The 20,678-nt window shown below is 38.7% G+C and overlaps 1 protein-coding gene across 7 annotated transcripts in view; it reads left to right on the plus strand.

Annotated features, from left to right (window-relative positions):
• PTPN13 (protein tyrosine phosphatase non-receptor type 13) overlaps positions 1 to 20,678 on the plus strand; it is a 114,857-nt gene that overhangs the window by 12,642 nt on the left and 81,537 nt on the right. For all 7 annotated transcript variants that reach the window (XM_072928661.1, XM_072928662.1, XM_072928660.1 and 4 more), the window contains one exon: positions 13,413 to 13,532. In XM_072928661.1, the coding sequence (XP_072784762.1) occupies positions 13,418 to 13,532 (115 nt within the window). In that variant the 5' untranslated portion in view covers positions 13,413 to 13,417. Of the gene's footprint in view, positions 1 to 13,412; positions 13,533 to 20,678 lie in introns of those variants that run through there.

The following is a 20,678-nucleotide window of genomic DNA, read 5'->3' on the forward strand; positions in this document are numbered from 1 at the left end:
AATAGGTTTTAAATAATACCCAGTTTTTGAAGCTTGCAAGAATAAGATTGAAATACTAAATACAGGACTGGAAGAAAATTTGGATTGTTGCCAAAGTTCCAGATATACATGGAAAGGATGAATGGTGGTATATTGTATGCAGACTAGATTATATAAGACTTGAGCTGTAATGTTTTGAAGGGAGAATTTTTTTTTTTTAGTGTCAGGTTTTTCTGTTTATTTTAGATGGTTGTAGTTACTGTTTTCTTGGGGCTCCATGCAGTAACAGTTACCGAGTTAAGCTGTGGTACACAGTATCATCAAATTGATTGTGAAGGCAGCAAGATTTGATGCATTCTTTAACTGGTCTAACTCCCTTCAGGTCAGTTGTATGAATAAAAGATTTGGAGATTGTTGTTATGTTATCCTTCTGTTCTCCTTTCACTTAATCCCTCTTTGGGCAATGGCTTCAGAGATTAATGTGACTTTCTGCTTGGTTCTGTTCCAATACAGCAAATATAATTTGTACATGGGCGGTACCTGTATATGTCTTCAATCTGACTAACTTTCCATTGCTATTTGTAGGAATGTTCTTCAAAGAAAAGGAAAGAAGGATGATGCTGTGAATCACTTCCCTCTGTTTCTAGGCCTGTAGAGGAAAAGTTTCTGCTTGTTTGCCTTTGTTATGCAGCCCAAGGGTGTAATACGGATTTTTGTCCTTCTAATATGAATATTTGTCATCCAGATGAAGCAAACTTCCCAAAACTCTGGGTTTTTTGCTGATAACAAGCTTGGTGTTATGTCATAGGAGAATTGGTTTTTTTCTGTTTTTTTTTGGCAATGCCATCTTCTGTAGCTTGTTCTGTCCTGTAATCTGTCAAGTACCAAAACATTATGGAGTGCAGATAGTGATCAGATGGAGTTCTTTGTCCATTCTGGTGAGTGAAGCTAAATCAAATCTATTCCATCACTGACTATCTATTTGTCTTTGCTACAGATCAGGCAGTCTGTTGTGTGTGGAAGGTCTGCTGAGGAGTTGTAGAAATCACTCTTGCAAGTTTTTCATGCTGCTGTCAAATGATATTGAGGCTTATGTTCTTTGTGGTGAGGATCTTTCTCTACACTCCAAATCCCATGCACTTTCTTGGCTCAGAAACCATAAACTTGGTAAGCATTTGAAGCTGGGCAGTACTAACAAGTAAGTGAATCTCTTGTGAAAGAGAAATGCCAAGTATTCCCACCTAACAGGAAAAGGACATAATAATCACACCACCTTTGATGGCAGTTAAGCCTGGAGAATATCGTGGCTGTAGGACTGAATAAAACATGCGTAACCACTGAATTTAAGATGAATCATAAATTGCGTGTGTGTTAGAAATTTGTTCAAGGGGCAGTATAGACAGTTTAACAATTTTTCAGTTGTAAACACATACTGAATCATGCAGTATATAAGTATATATTTTTCTAAAGTGTGGGGAGCAGAGTGGCAGGCTGAGGGACTCAAGTTAACCAGTCATGTTCTGATTAACTCATATGATTTTGGCACAAAGCCATATGTGCTGTGTCAACTCATGTTTTGAAGTAAGATCATAATTTCCTGACCATAGGCATTCCAAGTCTTCAAGTGGCTTTTTCTACTAATTAATCTAGAGCTAAAACCTCCTAATTGCAGGATTTAAATTAGACAGTATAAGCTGCTCGGGAAGCTTTTGGCCTCCATAAAGAGCTCATTTAAAAAGCAAGTTTCTGTGACCAAAAATCTTAATATTTTGTGTGGAATCTTTGAACTGATGGCTGTCTCTAGACAGCTGCTAAATAGTTGCCACACAGACCATACTGTTCTCAGTCCTTGGTGTATACCATACCTTGAGTTGGGTGGGTGAAAAATAGGTAAATTTTGATGTAGCAGTTGTATAGGTAAAGTTTGATGTATCAACACTATCAGTTGCAGGAAATGGATCAGCTGTGGATGGTTGGATAAAGAAAATCTGCCTTTAAAATCCTTTTTTTTTCAGTATTTGCAAGATGGCTGTGGGTAGTATGCTTAAAGACCCTGCTTATAATAGATTTAACAGAGAAGTCAAAGAATTTGGGAAATACTCAAATATGAAATCACCAGCAGCAGGAAATTCAGAATTTAGGGAAATCCTATAATGAGCCCATAGGGAATAATAGCCTTCATGTAAAGTTTGTCCTCCATTTTCTTGGCAGTGGGTCTGTTTCCCAGCATGGAAGAGTACACAGCATATTTTCTGCTCACTCTCAGATTTCTAAGTGCCCTGTAAATTGGTTACTGGTTGGGAGTGTATATGCAGAGACTAAGCACAGCTTTAGTCTTAAATTCATTTCTGTATGCTTGAGTATGGAAGGAAGTGGAGAAAGGATGGATCAGCATTCTGAGAGAACAAATGATCACCTTGTGATGTGGAAACAGTTTCTGTGGGACAAGCAGGTGTTAGGCAGAAGAAGAGATCTCCATGTTTGCACTGTGTGCATTTAATTCAGGGGTCTGCTATCTTCTGTTTTATGCTTTAAACGAATACTGTTTCATGTAGGCTGTGTTGGACCTTATTGGTAGGTCACCTGAATTACATTACACAGACAGATTCTCAGTTTCCGGGGGAAAAACTGAGATGTATCCTGTTCAAGGATAATTTCCAACAGTCTGCTCTTCAGCTCAGCATCACAGAAAGGAAAGGGAAGTATCTTTCCTATCACTTGAACAGCTATTAAGTGCTTTCAAGAAACAGCAGTTGACTAGATTTTTTTTTTTTTTCTGGGAAATTAGTTGCTTATGGCAAAAAGGAAGTGCTGTGAAATCTCTTATGAGGATAGAGGTTTTTAAAGATGATGGATGCTTTTGAAGTTCTTTGCAGGAAATGGTTCTACCCTGTAAGACATACTGGTCTTAATTGCTGCGCTTGCAATACCATGTGTGTAGAGTGAAGAGCTAGTTTCTGGACAGATGGCGGTCTCTTACTAGAGTTGCAGCCCATCTGCTGGTATCAAATCTGTTTTTCCAAATGCTTACAGGATGTTACTTAGATCTGCCTTGGTCAAAACCTTTAATAGGCTTTAGGGACCCTCTAACAAGGTTTTCAGGTAGTTCATGTTGACTTCTCAAAATAGATCAGTGTTCCTACCCATTTATAACCTTCTTTGTCCTTCAGGGTTTTTCTCTTGTCCTTCAGCATAAACTTAATACAACAGTGAAATATTTGGTCATTATGCATGCACCCATACATTTTATATAGATAGTGGGTAACACATGCAAATGTGGGGACATGCACACACTCTTTCTCAACATGAGTGGGCACTGTCAAAAGCACATCCTTCCTGAAGGCTCACAGACATAAAGTGCAGTGAGCCAGGTATGTAGTGGCATTTGCCAATGTTTCTCATTTCCTTAGGATCATCTTTCCTTCATTTCAGGCAGCATGGACAAGTCAAATCCAGCCAGCTGCCTGTTCACATCTCTGCCATTCCCTTGGAGTGTTCATATTTCCTGATGAGGCACGAGGGTATTGCCAGTTATGCTTCTCAATTGGAAGTGTATGAAGTTGCTTTCTAAGATTAGTCACTGATTCCCTGCTCAAATCTTTGTAAAGGTTTTCACACCTAAGAGGAGGATAGCATGTCACAGGCATTTTAAATTGTATTTAATTGTATTTTAAATTGTATTACTGTCAATTGTATTTTAAATTGTGTGTAAATCTCAGACCTTGTACTAGCATGTCTGAGTAGAGAGGCTCACTGTCTGAGAGGAAAATTACAATTTTTCTTCTGTTACAGAACAGTGAAGAAAATGCAGTACTCTGTGAGTAAGACTTTATATGTGCTATTGTGCTTGAATTAGCATTTATTTTAACTTACAGGAAAGAAAGTAGAGCAAGAATCTCTCAGCTTATGCTTTGGTCCTAGAGACACAGATTTTCTTGTGCGTACAGTCCTTGACAGCTGAAATGTAGGCCTCTGTTCCATCTTGCCTGTTTTTCAGCCAGAAATTCAGACTTTCACAATAATAATTAGTCATCACTTGTGTGAATAATAGCTTTACTCCCAGACAGGTGAGTTCACAGATAAGATATCCATGGTGTTATCTATCTGCAAACCTTGTAATGTTCTGTTCCTTACGCCATATCTCTCTTTTTTTTAATCCCCCTAGAAATGAACCTAAGAAATCATAACTGTCTGAGAAGGCAATACACTTTTATTTTTTTTTTTCTGCTGCAACTTCTGGGCTTCTGCGGTGTTGTAGAGCCTATGTAATTGCTTAAGGAAATCTAAATTTTCCAGGAGCTGGAAATATTACTTCTTTGAGCATCAAAGACTGAAGACCTGGTGCATAATAGACCGTCCAGATGATCTTTCTACATCAGTAATTATTTGGACTCATCAACTATTTTCACCAAGTTACAGGCAGGAAAAACATATGTGAGGATGTAGTTCAGCTTAGGGCATCAGGTAAGGGAGCCATTACAAATATTGGAGTATTTGTAAGGACCAAATAGCTGTAGAGGATGCTGGCTGGGTAGTAACTTTTAAATTGGTTGAATTTTTTTTTTTTTTGTTAAATTTTCATAGCAAAACCCACACAAACATGCAAGTGCTGTTTAGTAGAAATATGGTAAGTAGGGTGATCCAGTATGGTAACTAGGGAGTTTGTCAGCTCTCAAATTAAATGTGTGCTTAAAAAAAAATCCTGGCGTTTTAGCAGTGCAGCTTCTTTACCTGTATACACCTGAGGTAAAGCACTGCTGGAGGAATCAGATGCAGGCAGGTGTCATTCAGACTTTATTCTGTTATTCAGCCAGTTTTATCTGCATTATTGAATATTATTTCCTTTCCAGGCAGGACATGAGGTAGCTGTTAGTATGAACTGTCCTCTGAATACCAGGGTTTTTTCCTGGTTGAGCACACAAGTCAGCAGCTCTTTCTTCTCATGAGTGTGTAAAGAATGCTGCTTTCAAATGAAGAACACAAACCTTATTTCTGAATCCATTGCATTCTTTACTAGTACCATACATGAGATAATTTTTAACTATGGAAAAACTGCCTTGGTATGCCATAGTGGTATATCTTTTATGCTCATTTCTTTTTCCAAAATGTCTGATAGTCAAATATAAGATCTGAGCAAAAAGATTGTTTTGTTTAGATCCACCTTTCTCCCACAGAAGGAAGAAATCTGAAAACCCAAGTGAACCTTGCAGTTTACTCACCTTCAGAGCCTAAAAAGCCATTTGTGGAAGGATTGGATGTGAATATCTAGAATTAAAGTCAGGTTTTGAAATAACATATGGTAGGGTCAGTCTTTAAACTTCTTTGGAGTATGTTGACTTCAACATTATTTACAAATCTAGCACTTTTCTTTATGACTAAAGTTGGTGGGTGCTAATGATTCCCTTCTCCCCCCCAGTATTGTAGCACATTAACTTATTATTTTTGTACTGATCTGAAGGACTTTCAAGTGCCACATCTGAGAAAATAGAGAACTCTTGGTCACTTGGCTTAATTTTTTGCTGATCCAGTTGTGCTGCCTTTGTGACACTGATTGTTACATTACTGCAAGGGGACTGTCTTACCAAGAACAGGCATTTTTCAAGGAAGATACCATTCTCTGTTACTGAGACTGAAAGGATTCTGACAGAATCTGAGCCCTTTTTTTTGTCTGATGTAGTAAAAGTTATCACTTCATTACCATGGAGTGGCCTTAAGCTAACCTTTTAAAAATCTACTCTAAAGTTGATCCATTAGTGAAACTTATTGGTAGAGTCACCGAATTTCTAGTCTGTGGCAATTTATATCTTGGTGTTAAATATTTGAGCATTACTCTTCTCAAACACTGTGAACTGATTATGAATAATATAGTTATAAAATAAGGTACGGAATGAAAAAGCAGTTACTGTACTAAGTAATTATCACTGCTTCCTTCTCTTGCTCACCAGAGCCCCAGTGTTTTATTTACAGATGGCTTTAGAATGTCACAGATGGTGGGAAGCAGTACTTATGGACTTAGAATAATGCTTTCCAGTGCCTCCATGACATTTAAATCAGGTGCCTGCTACTATTTCTGCTCCTCTGACAAAAGCTTTCATTCCCTCTTCAGCTGTGCTGAGAGCTGAGTGAGTAAGGACAGACTTCAGTCATGACCTTTTCACAGTATGTGAGGAATGCCTGGCTCTCCAAATGCAACAATGAAATAACTGCTGGACTAAAGCTGGAGGTGCCATTCTTATTGCCTTTTGTCTGATAGAGAGCACATCATCATCCTGTACTAAGATGCTTTTTTGCTTCTGGTTATTTCAGGTCATTAGAAGGGTTTAATTTGTTATATGTGAATGAGGGTGTTACTGCCTCATGTGCTGTTTAAAAAGTGTCACTATAGACTATAGCCAAGCTGCTTTGTAGTCCTGAAATGTCTTTTTTTTTTTTTTTTTTTTTTTTTTTCCCTAACGCTTGCCTTAGTCACAGGTCCTCTGCTCCTACTTAGCAATTAAAATGAAAGTTGCAAGTGTGAGAAATGCATCAAGAAGACATGTCCTCTCAGAGGTGGAGCAGATCAACAGCAAAATAAGGGAGTTGCCCAAGAATCTTACACTGACAATTAGACAAAGACAGGGATACAAGAATCATGCTACGATTTATGTGGATTAAGCTTACTTTGTAGTGATAATTATATGCTCTTCTGAATAAAATTTTAATATCAAATGTGAAACATCAGCTACCCTCATGTATAAAAAAGCATTCTGCAGTTGCCTAGAAAACATGACTTTCATGATCATTATATGCAATTTGGACTGGCTTTACTAGTTTGCCTAACATGAAGCTTCAGATAAACAAGTTTATCTGGTTCTGGTGATGGAGACAGAAGAGCAAAGGAGGGAGTCAACACTAACCCTGGCTTGTCTTCCATTGTGTGTTCAGGTCAATGCCAAAAGCTGATTTCTTTCTACCTTCCAGGAAAGAAAGCAAGCACTTTTTGAGTAAAATAAACACTGTTTGTCCTGGAGGTGTGAGCCAAAATTCTCAGTATGTCACGTTCTTCTGTCTTCCAGACCTGGGAATATAATAGTGATTTAAGGCTTTGGGAGGAGAAATGCTAACATTTCATGTGTTAATCTGTGTATGCTCAGATAAAAGGCCAAGATTTATACTTCTGGGAGTGTTTCCATATTGTGTTTTCTCACAAATCTGAGCTAGTTTCTGTTCCTTAGGAGGTCTGAGCTCAAGCAGCAAGCTATCAGTTTGAAGAGGAAATGCAGTTTCAAAGAAATTTTCTTGGTATAGGTTGAGGATTTGCCTAGGAGCATGAGATTTTTGTTTTACTGGCATTTCATCCTGTCTGTTGTTGGGGAGAAAGAGGAGAACATGGAAAGATACAATGTGAATGGAAGAAGCTAATCTATTCCATAATAGGAAGAGGGGAGAAATACTTGGGTGGTAATACTAATCTCTGCTGGCCTCTCTGAAATGAACGAGCAGGAATAGTGCTAAGGTAGTATTATTATTAGGTCACAGGTTGAACAAAAGGCACCATGAGACTGTGGGATTTTTCACAAAAATTTGGGTTCACCTGATTTCTGGCAGCTCTTTAAATACTTGAAAAAAGAAGGGGGAAATAGTAGTTGGATTTTGTGGGCCTGTGTCCCCACTCTTTGTATAAAAGAAATGAAAAAAGTGGATGAGACACAAGGGTTTGTTTTCTTATCCTTCAAGACAATAATTGAGAATAATGTGCAGTAATTAACTCGAGACCAGGACTCTAAAAGAAAAAAAAAACTCTTAAAGCACAGTTGACTTGATTAGTATCTAATGGTCCCTTGCCATTAGATTTCATTGCATGCTTGACTTGACTATTTGCAAATAATACCTTATTTTCTGGATAGTTATGCAAATTGGACCTGCGGCAATAGGAAAACCACACTTTATGTATGGATTTGAAAATAAGGTTCCAAAGACTACTGAAGTGCAAGCTTTCTAACTTGGCTCCAGGGTTCTGCACTTCAGCCCAGTTTCAGCAACAGTATTATTGGGGATAAACTAATTGGTATGCTTAGTCCAGATCTTGGTCGGGGGTGTAAGATGCAGGCCAATGTAAATAAATGGGATAGATACCAGGATTCTGAAATTACAGGGCATGGTAATGGCTTAAGGTGCTCAGGTTCTGAAATGGGAGAGACCAGACTTTGGAAACTGTCCAGGTCTAGCCCCAGTTCAGTGTCACTGAGACTTGTGCCTGTCAAGTGCTTTTAGAAAGCACTTTGCGTTCAGTGAGTGCTGAATGAAAGTGTCAGTGTTTTATTTTCAGGCAGCTAATCATGGCATAAGAAAGGTGAATTTTAAGAGGTTCTCTTGGATAGAATTGCCTTGTTAAATGTACTTCTGCCTCCAGGCATTTATATCTCCAGAGGAAGAAGCCCCCTTCAAGAAGGGGGTCTTGGCTCATCTGCTAAGAGAAAAGCCTCCTCAGAACCTGCCACCTTTTGCCCAAGTGTCCCTGTGGAGCAAGGGGGCAATATTGCTCATATTCAGGATAGTTAAGGTCAGCTAACAGTGTTTTACATGGGACAAATAAGGTGGGTTTTTTTCTCCACAGAAAGTATTTTGTATTTATAGAGAGCCTTCTTGCTCTCTCTTCTTTATTTTAGATTTTGCCAAAGGATAAAAATTAATATCAGAGTATTTTATGTGATTATTGAGAAATTCTAACACTGTTTGGTATTCTAGATTTTTTTCACTGTTTCTTTCCCATCTAAAAACACTTGCAGAGTGTATGCCAGAGCAGCTGCTTTTGATGTTTCTTGGCATCATATTCCTATGAAATATCAAGTGTGAGGTAGTGCAGACATTTCAGTTAGTTGATGTCAAAGCACAGCTTTTGACTAAAAGTTTTTGTTCTGAAGTTACAACATTGGGGAAAAATGTTGATGCACAAGGTAAGGAAAAAAGCAAAGGATATGTTACCAAAACCAAAACAACAAGTTGTCAAGCATCAGTTAAGCTGAAGCAATTTAGCCTTTTGGCTTTTAGTCTGTTTCTAGGAACTTTTTGACAAAAAATATTGTATTACAGTCTTTAATAATCACTGTTATGGCAAAAGCTTCTTAATATTTTGGCTAGTGACAGTTCAATAAAATTTGGAAAGAATAGGCCTTTAAATTTTTCCAAATTCTTCTGTTGCTGTTGGAGACCTTCAATTTAAAATTTGAAATTTAAAATAACATATGAGGAGAAATGGTGGTGGTTGGGGGAAATGAGAATTCTAAGCATTTAACTTCTGCATACACAAGCCATTAAAAAGACTTTGTAAGTGGCAGAGAAAAAAGTATATACCTTGCAAACAGTCATTTTGACCTAATTACTTGGTGTGAGGAGTTGCTCCTGTTGTGCTCTCTGTCTTCCTTGGACCAGAGCAAGTGGAAGGCTGCCTCATGGGGTTGGCACTGTCTGGATGTTCCATACGTGATGTGCTTTTAACATGGGTTACTGGGACTTTAAAATTAGACTTTTTAAAGCTAAGAGGTCACTGAGCTTGTTTTCAGGCAAGAGCCAGAGCCCCATCCCACTCAGCAAGGAGAGTGTGACCTGTATTCTAGAGGGAGGAGCTGGCAGCTGGTCCTCATGAGGTAGACAGGCTCTTTTCAAAAAGTGCCTGAAATATGGGGGAGGCCTCTGGCTTAGGCAACATTTTTCCCTGTGACTGTGCTGCCTGCTTAGGGCTGAGTGGTGCCAAGAAATTAGCACTCAGAGTTTGTTAGTACAAATTATTTACACCTGAATTTACTCTCTTGTCCTGGAGCATAAAAGTTGCCTCCATAGGATGCAACTCCCTTCCTGTGGAAATAGTATTCCTGTGTGGTCTGGGAGTAAATTCTGCCACAAAACAAGCAGTCTGTCAGGTTCATGTCTGTGCACCTCCAGTGCTAACTGTTTTAATGTGTCCATTGCCTTCCTACACTGTGTTGTGCTCTCTGCTGTGGGAATCTCCCTGTTTGGCTGTCCTGTGGCTGTGATCTCATGCGAATTTTGGGTGTATGAGTACTCCATGCTCTAGCAGTTCCTGTGGAGCTCATGCCAGCTAACCCTGAGACTTGCCTGCTCTGATCCTATCTCTGTGTGGCCTCATATTAAGATGCCATCATAATTCTGTCCCAAGAAAAGGGGAAGTGAGCTTGTCCTTGGAAGGTGCACCTTTCCATGGTCTTTAGTCTGTGCATCCTTATTGCAAGAAGTGAAAGGAGCAAGGCACAGAATTCCAGATCTTGCTTTTCTTGGATAAAGAGGAGACAGGGAGAGGACTTATTGCAAAAAAGTGGCTTGACATGAACTAACTAGGAGTCCATAGAGAACTTTACCAGTGCATCTAGGTTTCTTTGCTGGTCAGCCTGGAACTCTGAAAAACACAGGGACTGCCAGGAGCATGGTTTTGTTACGCTGTTCTACAAAAACTTTAAATGTTTTTCTCTTAGAGAAATTACTCAGTATAGTCCTTATATTGCAATTTATCATAATGTTCGGGTATTGCATAGAACCAAAAGCTTTTGTATGAATGGAGCATTTAGGGTTTCTGTATTCACAAAGGACCACACACTCTTGAGGGTTCCCAGAATCCAAGGAGACAGCAAATTTGGAGGAGCTGTGCATTGCAAACGTCAGCATTCCTACAAATATCTTCTTGTGAAAAACATCCAAGACAAACTGGTGGGGGAGACATGTATTGAGCCAGGCACTTCCACTGTCAGCTCCAAATCAGTGCCTGGCTGATGGCAGGTGGGCTGGACAGGAGGAGAAACCTGGCCTTCCATTTCCCTGCCAACAGCTTTTCCCCAGCTTCCCTCAGTCAGTTCCTTGGTGCTACAGAAACATTTTGTGGGAGGTTTTTTAATCCTCATAACCAGCATGTTGGTCTGCCCATTGCTGAGGCAGACAAGCACTGCAGCTTAAAGATAATTTTGAGGAAGAAAGTCACAGAGAAAGTTACCAAAAAGTTAGTGAAACAGATATGCTTCAATGAGAATCCCACTCAAATCCCAGCTTGTGGCATTTTGCATTTGGCTGTTCTTTTAATGACTGGTTTTGTGATGGATTGTGCTTGGGCTTTCGAAATCAGTTTGAAATAGTTTGGTTTTGTTGTGTTGTGCGTTTGATTTTTATTTGTCAAGCACCTGCTATCTGTAAAATGCACTGCTACAGCAGAGGGCTGGGTGTGTATACTCATACTGCTTCGTACTGTGATCAAGAAATTGTTTGCTGTAGGATTCTTTTACTGTTGATGTAATATGTTTGGGAGTTTGAGCAGACATGCTTATGGTCTCCGTTGTGTTGTTAAATAGGGAATTGGCTTATATCTGTTACAGAACAGTCCACACACTATTTAGTCACAGCTGAAAGGATGCAGGATTTTGCAGTATGGGGAGTGGCAGAGAAGGATTTGGGATAGGGGAGAGGGGATTGTTGTTCTTATGCTTGGCATTTTCCTTTAGAATATTTATCACAGAAAGTTTTCATTTGGAGTTCATGTAGTTTTAGTCCCTAGGAGAAGATGAGAATTTTTAATCTGAATAATCCAGATAGCTTGATTCCAGATGTACCTACTGAAATGTGAGACTGTGGCATGAAATCACAGAATTTCCCGGAACAGTGAGACCAGACACTCGCTCTGTGCCCGGTGTATGTGAATCTCATGCTGACTGGAAAGACAATTTTCTCTGGTTTTCCATCCATTTATTGCAAGTCTGCATTGGTCCCTTGCCATTTTTCATGGTTTATTTATTTTTCTCTTTGGGAATTCAGGTTTCATCTTTCTTTTAAATGTATCTCAGTCTGCTTTCCCTTCCACTGTCTTTTGATGATGACTTTTGAACACTAATTGTTGAAAATATATCTGGCTTAGTAAATATGCACAGTAATTGAATGCTACAAACTGGCAAGTTGTGAAATAAGGAACAATTAGCTGTGCTGAAAAGCAGCCAGCAATGTGTAATTTTTGAGTAGTAGTATGGAGTTCTAGGTGAAAAGGCTAGTATTTCAGCAAGTATTGTCAAACCCCATGTTTTCAGTTAGAAACTGCAGGATATTCAGCCTTTTATGTTGCCATTATATATGTATAAGCCTGGTTATCTGTAGTTAAAAACACATGGAAGGCATACAGCTGCCTAGACAGTTGGGAAACTACATATAGCCTGTAAGCCTGTTTTTCATTAAATTTGTTAGGTTAGTATCCTACACCTGAGCCAGGATTGTGTGGTGTGATGGGGAAGCTCTGGGTATCTGATTTACAGGAAGGAGGAGGAGCTTCCAACAGTACCATTGGGTCATCTCAAACTGTTGATATCAGTTACTGGTCTCCAGACCATAAACACTGTTTGTGGAACTGTATTTTCCACTTCCAGCAGCAACTTTGGAGCCTTTGAGACATACAACAAACTTACCAGTGATGACTGACAGTACACCTTAGGCTCTTATTACAGCTCACTGCCTCAAGTTTTTATTCTTTGGGCTTTGGAGAGAAGCACAGAGATAAGCCTCTGCAGCTGCATCCTGATCAGAAATACAAATTGGCATGATTGCTCAGTCTGAGAACATTCCATAGAAAGCTGGAGTAATTAAGCAGACATAGTCTGTTTGCTCCTGAGCTTATAAAATGGATTAAGTTTTGCTTTGCCAGAATATTTAGGGATGCAGTCTTCAGTTTTCAGATGGTTTTGGACAACAGAATATTATATTGTAGTGTGGTGAAAATGGTTTAGCTCTTTCAAAAAATAATGAAGCATAACCTTATTTATCTGGGGAAAGAAATCTTTATTTGTTTTCTGGGGTTGTAATAAGTAGAGTGCTGCTAACAGTTTTATTTATTTTTAACTGCAAGGAGAAGCTGTTCCATTGCTATTTTGCTTGTGTATATATCAATTTCCTATCAGTTCCATAGCTATTTCGCTTGTGTGCATATTTGCTGCCAGTGCTTCTCATAATATGGTCATGAGATGCTATCAACAACACTGTGAAAGGTGGAAGAGCTTCCTTTTCTAACAGCAGCTTCCCTTAAACCTGTCAAAATCATGTTACTAGCTGATTTATTTTAATAAACCTGTAACTACGATCTGTAATCTTTATAAACAGAGCAATATGAACAGAACAGAGCAATATAAACGTGCTCTTGCCCATAGCATGTGGATTAGTGCCAGCTTGTTGAATTTATGGATGTAGAGCCTATGATATTAATATGGAACATTATTTTCTTAACCTGAGTTAGGTGCTCAAAATTTTTTTATCGCCATAGGGAACATTTTGTATCATTTATATTTGATGGATTCTGCTAATGCTGGAGAATATTAGTGGCTGAGAGTTGAACATGGGTTATTACTACTTGAATGCTACATGCATGGAGAAGAAAAGATGCTATTTAGGCTTACATCAGTCTGTTTATTTCCCAGGTAACATGCATGTGTCACTAGCAGAGGCTCTGGAGGTTCGGGGGGGACCATTGCAAGAAGAGGAAATATGGGCTATTTTGAATCAAAGTGCAGAGAGCCTTCAGGAACTATTCAGAAAAGGTAAGCGTTTTTTAAGTCTGATAAATACAGTCTAACTGGAAAAATCTTGGTTATATTAATGTGCCATATAAGTAAACTGCCTTGTCCTTCCTAGACTCTAAACCCAAACAAAACCTTGCTCCTAGGCTGTCTCTGGGTGACTCTTCACCACAGCCCAAAGGTTGCTTTCAGCCTTCACTTCATGTTCTGCCAGAACCTGTGGTACATCCCATTTCTTGTGGTGATAACTTCTATTATTTTAGACCCATTGAAGTGAGATGGGAACATGGGAAAAAAGTGATAAATAAGTCTGAAACCGCTGTAACACTTTGGTACTGAAGGGGACATGGGAATGGATACAGTAATGTGTATCCAGTGTGCTCTGAAGAGATTTTGTCTCAAAGTGGAAAACCAGAAAACTTCACCAGAAGCCTAGGTATGATTCCCCAAAATGCAAGTGGCAGTACCTACATAGCTACTGAAGGAATGTGGTGTTGACTTGTACTTCAAAGAAGTAGAAGTATTTATTCTATCTCCCCCCTCCCACCTCAGTAAGCTCCAAGCTCAGCATCTGCAATACTGCTAATAATACACATTTTAGCACCAGGTCTAAATATGGAACTTTTCCCCTTCCTTATGTTTTCCTTTCTTTTCTTTAAAATCTGCAAATACTTAAGGCCCTTCCCTCCCTTTATTGCTTTTTTTAATAGCAATTTATGCTAACCCATATATTGGACTTCAGTAACATCTTTAATGTGTTTTCAGATAAAGTATATGCTCCCATGATACATCCTAGTATTTCAGCACCTTTATGGGGGGGGGGGGGGGTTATCCCCTTGTATCTAAGCATGCATATGTAAGCTTATTCAGTTTTATTAAAGACCAGTCAAAGGCTCACACTTGAAAAATAGTCATTGTTTTGCCACATTACTATGCAAGGGGCAAATATTTCTTATTTGGGGCAAAATATTTTGTATTTTTTGCAAGTATTTGATTTAGAATTTTATCAAGATTCAACATTTAGGTTGTTTTGGGCTGATTTATTCAAGATTTTGTTTAGGCAATCTATCGAGTCAGACACTGGCTCTGTCTTGCATGTTGCACAGCCTCTGAGAGTGGTCTCTGCTGGATACTTCACAGGCTCCAGAGAAGGCAGATGTAGGCAGAAACTGCTACATGGTGCCCAATTTCTGATCACACTTGACTTAACTTTACAAATATTAATTTCACCAACTTCTCCAACATATTTTTTGCCAGGTGAATTATAGGTAGTTTTGACATCCCATTCAAATTTACCTTCTTCCCTTTACCAGTGTTCTCACAGCCCATGTGCAGTCAAGAGCTTCCCCTGTTAGGAACGCTGAGTTTATTATTGCAGTTTGACCTGTCCTGCTGCTTCTCATATTGCAAGAAAAGGAAAGCTGGCATCTGCTTTCCTCTCTTTCACTATTTGTTGTCTTTTGGAGACAGTCAAGACCTTGACTTAAGAGGGATCTTGAATAGGTAGAGGTTTACTCTTGTAAACTTTACAGGAATTGACACATGGAGCTCCATTTTCTAATGCACCTGCAGGATCACAGTTGTATGAGCACATATGAGTGGTTTCACTACTAATTTTCCACTTAAACCTTTATCCTAGGTCTAAATTTTTTTTTCAAAAAGGGAGTCTCCACTGAAAATAAGAGCTTGCCCTTTTGTCCTGAGAGTAGTGCAAAAAGTTCCATAATCTCTATGAAGATTGCATGCAGGCATCGACAGCGAGAACACAGACAGCCCTCCTTCAGAAGAACCAGTACTGAAAGATGAGAGCACAAAACAGAAATCTGCCCCAGGACTTCTGATATGTGTTTTTAAGGCAAGGGAGTGTTTGCCAGCCAAGACTGGCTAAGGTGGCAGGAGCTTCTGATCTTACTTCCTATCCATGAAGACCAAAACACAAATTCAGATAAAATCAGTGCCAGAAGAATCTGTCTCTTTTTTGGAGATGGAGCTGTTTTATTGAGTGTTTTTTCTGCTAGTTCAGCAAACTATTTTCAGTTGCTAGCTATTAATTAATCTGGGATATAGCCTTTGGTAAAAAGCACTTCAAGAAACACTCAAACGAAAGAGCTTTTCTATGTAGCTAAGGTTGATAAAGATAATCTAATTCCTCCCAGCAAGAGTTGGATAACCAGACAGTCTTTAATGAAGGTTGTCTTCACTCAGGAAGCAATCTAGAAGCTTTTGTCATGTTGAATATCAATTTCTGTGCTGGCTTATGAAGGTGGTGTTGAGATGCAGGAATAGAAAATGTGGAGGTTCCTCTAGGCTTGTCTGACTCAATTTTACACTTTATTTGTGGAGGACTTGTAGCAAACAGGGGATTCTAGAGAAATCTTGTTTTCCTTCGTCAAATTTCAGGCCCATTTCTTCCATGTATTTGGTGTGGAAGAGCTATTTTATGACAGAGGGTGAGTTTCCTAAATTCTTCAGAATTGACTGATCACTTCTGGGCTAAAGGAAATAGGGCAAGCTTTTAGCTTCTGCAAGATGACAGCATGTTTAGCTTTGACCAGCTCTCAAAAGTGCTCTTCCTCCCTGTTCTGAGTCCTGGAGTCCCTGAACATGCTGTTCTGTAACAAAATATAACCTTTACTGAATATTTCGTAAATTTTTTCTTCCAAAAAAAAAAAAAAAAAAAAAATAGGCATATTGTTCAATGGTCTGTGCACCAGCTGTTTTGAAATGAGGGGGATAAAAAATGCAGTGGAAATAGCCAACTCTTGAATTGCCATCTGTTGGCAGCTTCCCCAGGCCAGTCCAGGAACCACACTTAAAGGAATTACCAGCCCAAGTAATTATTTATGTATGTGATCCTGGTAGAGTTTTGGTGGTTTGTTTCAAGTTGGGAATCTTGCTATCGCTCAATCCTGTTCTTCAATTAATTTCTTACTTAAGCTAGTTTCTGGAAATTAGAAAAAATATCCAGAACAAGCTTCTGTTACAGATTTGAGGACTTCTCAATATATAGAAGTTGTGCATGTCTTTTAGTGAGTCTATCTCTTATCCATCAAAGCACTGAATAAAAGAAGCACAGAATGAAAATCCATTGTCTTAATGGTTAATTGCATATCACATCACACCTTATTCAGCAACAGATACAGAAATGTGCATGTTTTTATCCCTCTTTGTATTTAGGGTTCTAACAGATGCTGAACTCCTTAAAAATGCTTCACACATTTATTCCTATCATTATAAAAAATGAAAGCTTAGATTGAAGTGCCCAGTTACGAATCACCAACTTAGAAGACCAGCTCTGGTATCTGTCTTGTCAGCATGTTATAAGCTATTAAATGAAGGAGAAAGGCAATCTAGGACTCAGTTGCAGATCTGACATCAGTTGCACTGGTGATGTTGAGATTAATCTGGAGATTTGAAAAGGCCGATACCAGACCTGCCCTTCTCTTATATCTGTTTAATTATCTGCAATAACTATTTTGTTGTTGAAAGGGTGTATCAGCCGTTTCAGACGTGCTGTATCTTGCACTCAGAACTCCATGAGGTCAAAGAAACAAGTCTTTGAAGTAATCTCAAATGTGAGTGTATAAGCATAAGGAGAATGCTGTGCTCGCTGCTGCAGAGAATTATAAAACAGGCGTCCCTCTAATTTTCTAGCTTTAACTGGAAAAGATTTATCTAAACTGGAAAGTGGGAAAGCCTTCATATATCACTTAGGCCACACCTCAAATTGTGCACTGAGGATTCTGAAAATAATTGGACCTTAAGTCTGGAGACACGTGTCTAAAGGAAGGGGGAAGAGAAGGGGGAAAGTGTCTGATATTAAAAAGACAGGTTGAGCAAAGAAAGAAAATCTTTGCAAGTTGAATGTCTTGCAAATTTGCATATGGGAAATGATTTATGTAAAGAAAAGTTATATTATCTGAAAGTGGATGTAAAGAAGGAAGATTATGGTTTTCAGGGACCTGTAAATCTTGTTGACAGTCAAACTACTGTAGTTGCTTTGCTTGAGTAAATGTAATGAAAAGAAGGAAGGCAAAGTGTGAAATGTGTTGGTGGGGGCTAGTGGTGAGTCCAAAGTAATGGCAGACCTAGTTGGGATGGAGCAGGAAATGGATTGGTTTGGTTGTCAAGAAGAAAAATGCAATAGGCAGGGGTAAAACCCCAAATCCTCATTTCCTAGCTTGTCCTTGTTGACAGGTGATAAATGATTGCTTTTTCCCTTTGCCAGTAAATGTTGGGGAATGATTTTTCTTTTTTCCTTATCTGGTGACATTTGATCTTTTGGTTGCTGAGAAGGAGAGAGATTGGGCTTTTGTAATTTTATTGGGGTTTTAAAAATGTTTTTGTTTCTATTCCTCATGCCTTCCTCCACCCACCCTCCTCACACCAGAGGCTCAGTGACTACTTGCATCTTTGCAGAGCTCTGCTGGATGTAGTCAGCACGACAGTGAAGTGTAGTGTGGTGTTTGATTGTGGGGCAGCTCAAGAACAGAAATTGGCCTCAGAAACTAATTGTTCACCCTGTCTCTTGCTCCAATATCCTAAGGAAAGAGCACATTTCAGTTTTCCATGGGGTTCAGTATCCCATCAGAGCTCTCCTGTCCCTTTGTGCCGAAGGGAGAGGGAGCAGAGATGCTGCAGTTCTGCCTGCCCTGCACAGCAGGCGTGCAGGGGCACGCTGCACCAGCCCAAGGAGAAGAGGGTTTCCAGAAGTGGTCCCATGTACTGGCATAATCCTGGCCAGGCTGTAGGGAATTCAGTGGTCTGTCTGCCTCCAGCCTGGCCTGAGCATACAAATTTTCAGATTACTTCTCTCATTGAGGGCTATGGAGGGAAACAAAGATGTGTGTTGAAAACCTTGTGTATATTTTTGGGTTGTTCTGTGCTTTTCAGAGATTTGTGTGTGTGTGTCCTGTAATAATGGCTGTGGCCTAAGAGAGAAGTGGGGGAAAAAGATCCTGAGGCACTGACTTGACTGTAGCTTGGGAATTCAAAATTACCTGCCATCAATAATGTAAAATAGATCCATTTCAAATATTTGTCTTCATGTTTCTTAGAATGGGGTGGGTCTTTTTTATCTTAGGCTATTTCTATGCTGTTAAAGCACATAAAGGATTTTTTTCCTCTCTCATTTGTTTGGCAGTCTTTAGCTCTGTAGCTGAAGAGTGTTTCTGTTTTTATTGTGTTTAAAGCCAGTTCATTCTCTCATTTTAAGTAAGACCACACTATTTATCTGTCTTGGCACTGCTTGAAATGCTGTGCTCTCACAAGTGTTTTGTTACTGAGTTGCATAGTTCTGGAGTTAACTCAGAAGGCTGGCAGCTCTAGCAGAGCTGAAAGCCCAATGGATAGAAAATTGACCAGGAGCCATATCCTGAATTCTAGTGCCTTTAAAAAAGGGTGTTGAAACACTTTTTTTTTTTTTTTTTTTGTCATTTTCCTTGGTATTTTCAGGAGTATGTTACCCTTACTGCTCTTGTAAATTATTCTGAAAGCTTAAGCAGAAGATGACATGAATATTATCACTATTATCACTGGAAAATACTTTCTTTGGTTTTCCTATAGTTGCTGGCTGTTTGATGCATTGCACCTTTGCTACATTTTATCCATGGTGCAAACACATTAGTGTTATTACAAAGTATTTCCTTAGGTGTATCTACCTGGTTGGAGCTTTGAGATAGTTATTTTGGTTTATGATGCATGCCTTAAGGAAGAAACTGGAGAATTAATTGTTTTATCCTCATCCCTCATAGCAATAGATGAGATTCCCTGGAGTTGTGATGTAGGCACTAGGATCTGCCACATTAGTTATAAACTACTGAAGGAGGAAGCTGAGAAAACGTCAGTAAAATGAGCCTGGCAAAATCAGTCTTTTTCTAAATTTACTATTTATGACATTAATTTTACATTGCTTGAGGTCATGAAGATTTTTGTGTGGGGGTGGATCAATAAATTCAGACTCTACATCTATAGGGGACAAATGCTCTAAAGTTTGTTGAAATTAATACTGGGAAGACTTCAGACTAATTGGGAGGCTTTATTTTTTTGTCTTAGCATGTTTCAGAATATGAAGAGTTTTTATGTATTTCAAGTATTTGTTATACAAAATGTTAAGACTAAAGCCTCTACATTTCTTAAGGTTCATGAGCTGGGACTCAACATCTTAAAATATTATAAGATGTTGGTTGTTTAGGGTTTTTATATCAGTGGTGAATACACATAGCAGTGGTGCAGAATCCAATAGTTACCTACAGGATAATTTTTGAAAGTCAAAGGCCAACTAAGGTAGTCTTCCTGAAAATATTTTTGGAAGTTTTGCTATATAATGTGGTATTTTCTTGTTACGTATAATAGGAATGGCCTGTCCATCTTTATGTTTCTTTTTTTTAACATATGAACTTGCTGCCACAACAGCGACCAGCACTTGTTCTGTTTGTTTCAGAGGAAGTTGGGTTAGAAAATTGAAGGACTTACTTGGGAGATCCTTTTACACCTGATACCTGCAAGCAGTAATTTAATACATTTCCTAGGAGATTAGAAATATTCTAGATTTCAAGATAGTTCATCAGTCTAGGAACCAGCACTGTAGGAATATCCTGAGCTGGAGAATGGAAAATGTTAGGAGTGGTGCTAATGGAGGAAATTATTATTCTGCTGGTTTTGCTTACTATGTTAAGAGAAAAGGACATATTCAAATTGTGTTTCCTCAGGTCTTTGATATATTGTGTAGCAGCAGGCAGAACTATTGCCTTTTTGCCTATGAAAAAATAAAAGTTAACTTTTAGTTTAACTTGGTTTAAGTAAACTTTTAGTGTACTTAATTTTACATTAGTTTTACTTAACTTACTTTATTTTATGTCTCCTTCAGTGTAGAAAAAATATTTTGACTTAAGGTAATTGTTTTTGGTTGTTTTTTTTTTTTGTTTTTTTTTTTTAAGTTAGTTTGACAGCAGTATCATCAGACATCAAAAACCTAGCTGGCAAATTGCATATCTTGGTTACTTTTGGTTCTGCAATTTCAGTGCTTCAGTTTCGAAATTTTCAGGTATTTGTAATATTTTTTCACTTTAGACTGAAAAGGACTTCTGTGCCCCAAAACTCTTTTGTTTTGTCCCCTTCTATTAGCTACTCAAATGAATATTTTCCTTTCCTTTCCTTGGTCTATTC

Source organism: Taeniopygia guttata, chromosome 4, assembly GCF_048771995.1.
Source record: "Taeniopygia guttata chromosome 4, bTaeGut7.mat, whole genome shotgun sequence".
Lineage (NCBI taxonomy): Eukaryota > Metazoa > Chordata > Aves > Passeriformes > Estrildidae > Taeniopygia > Taeniopygia guttata.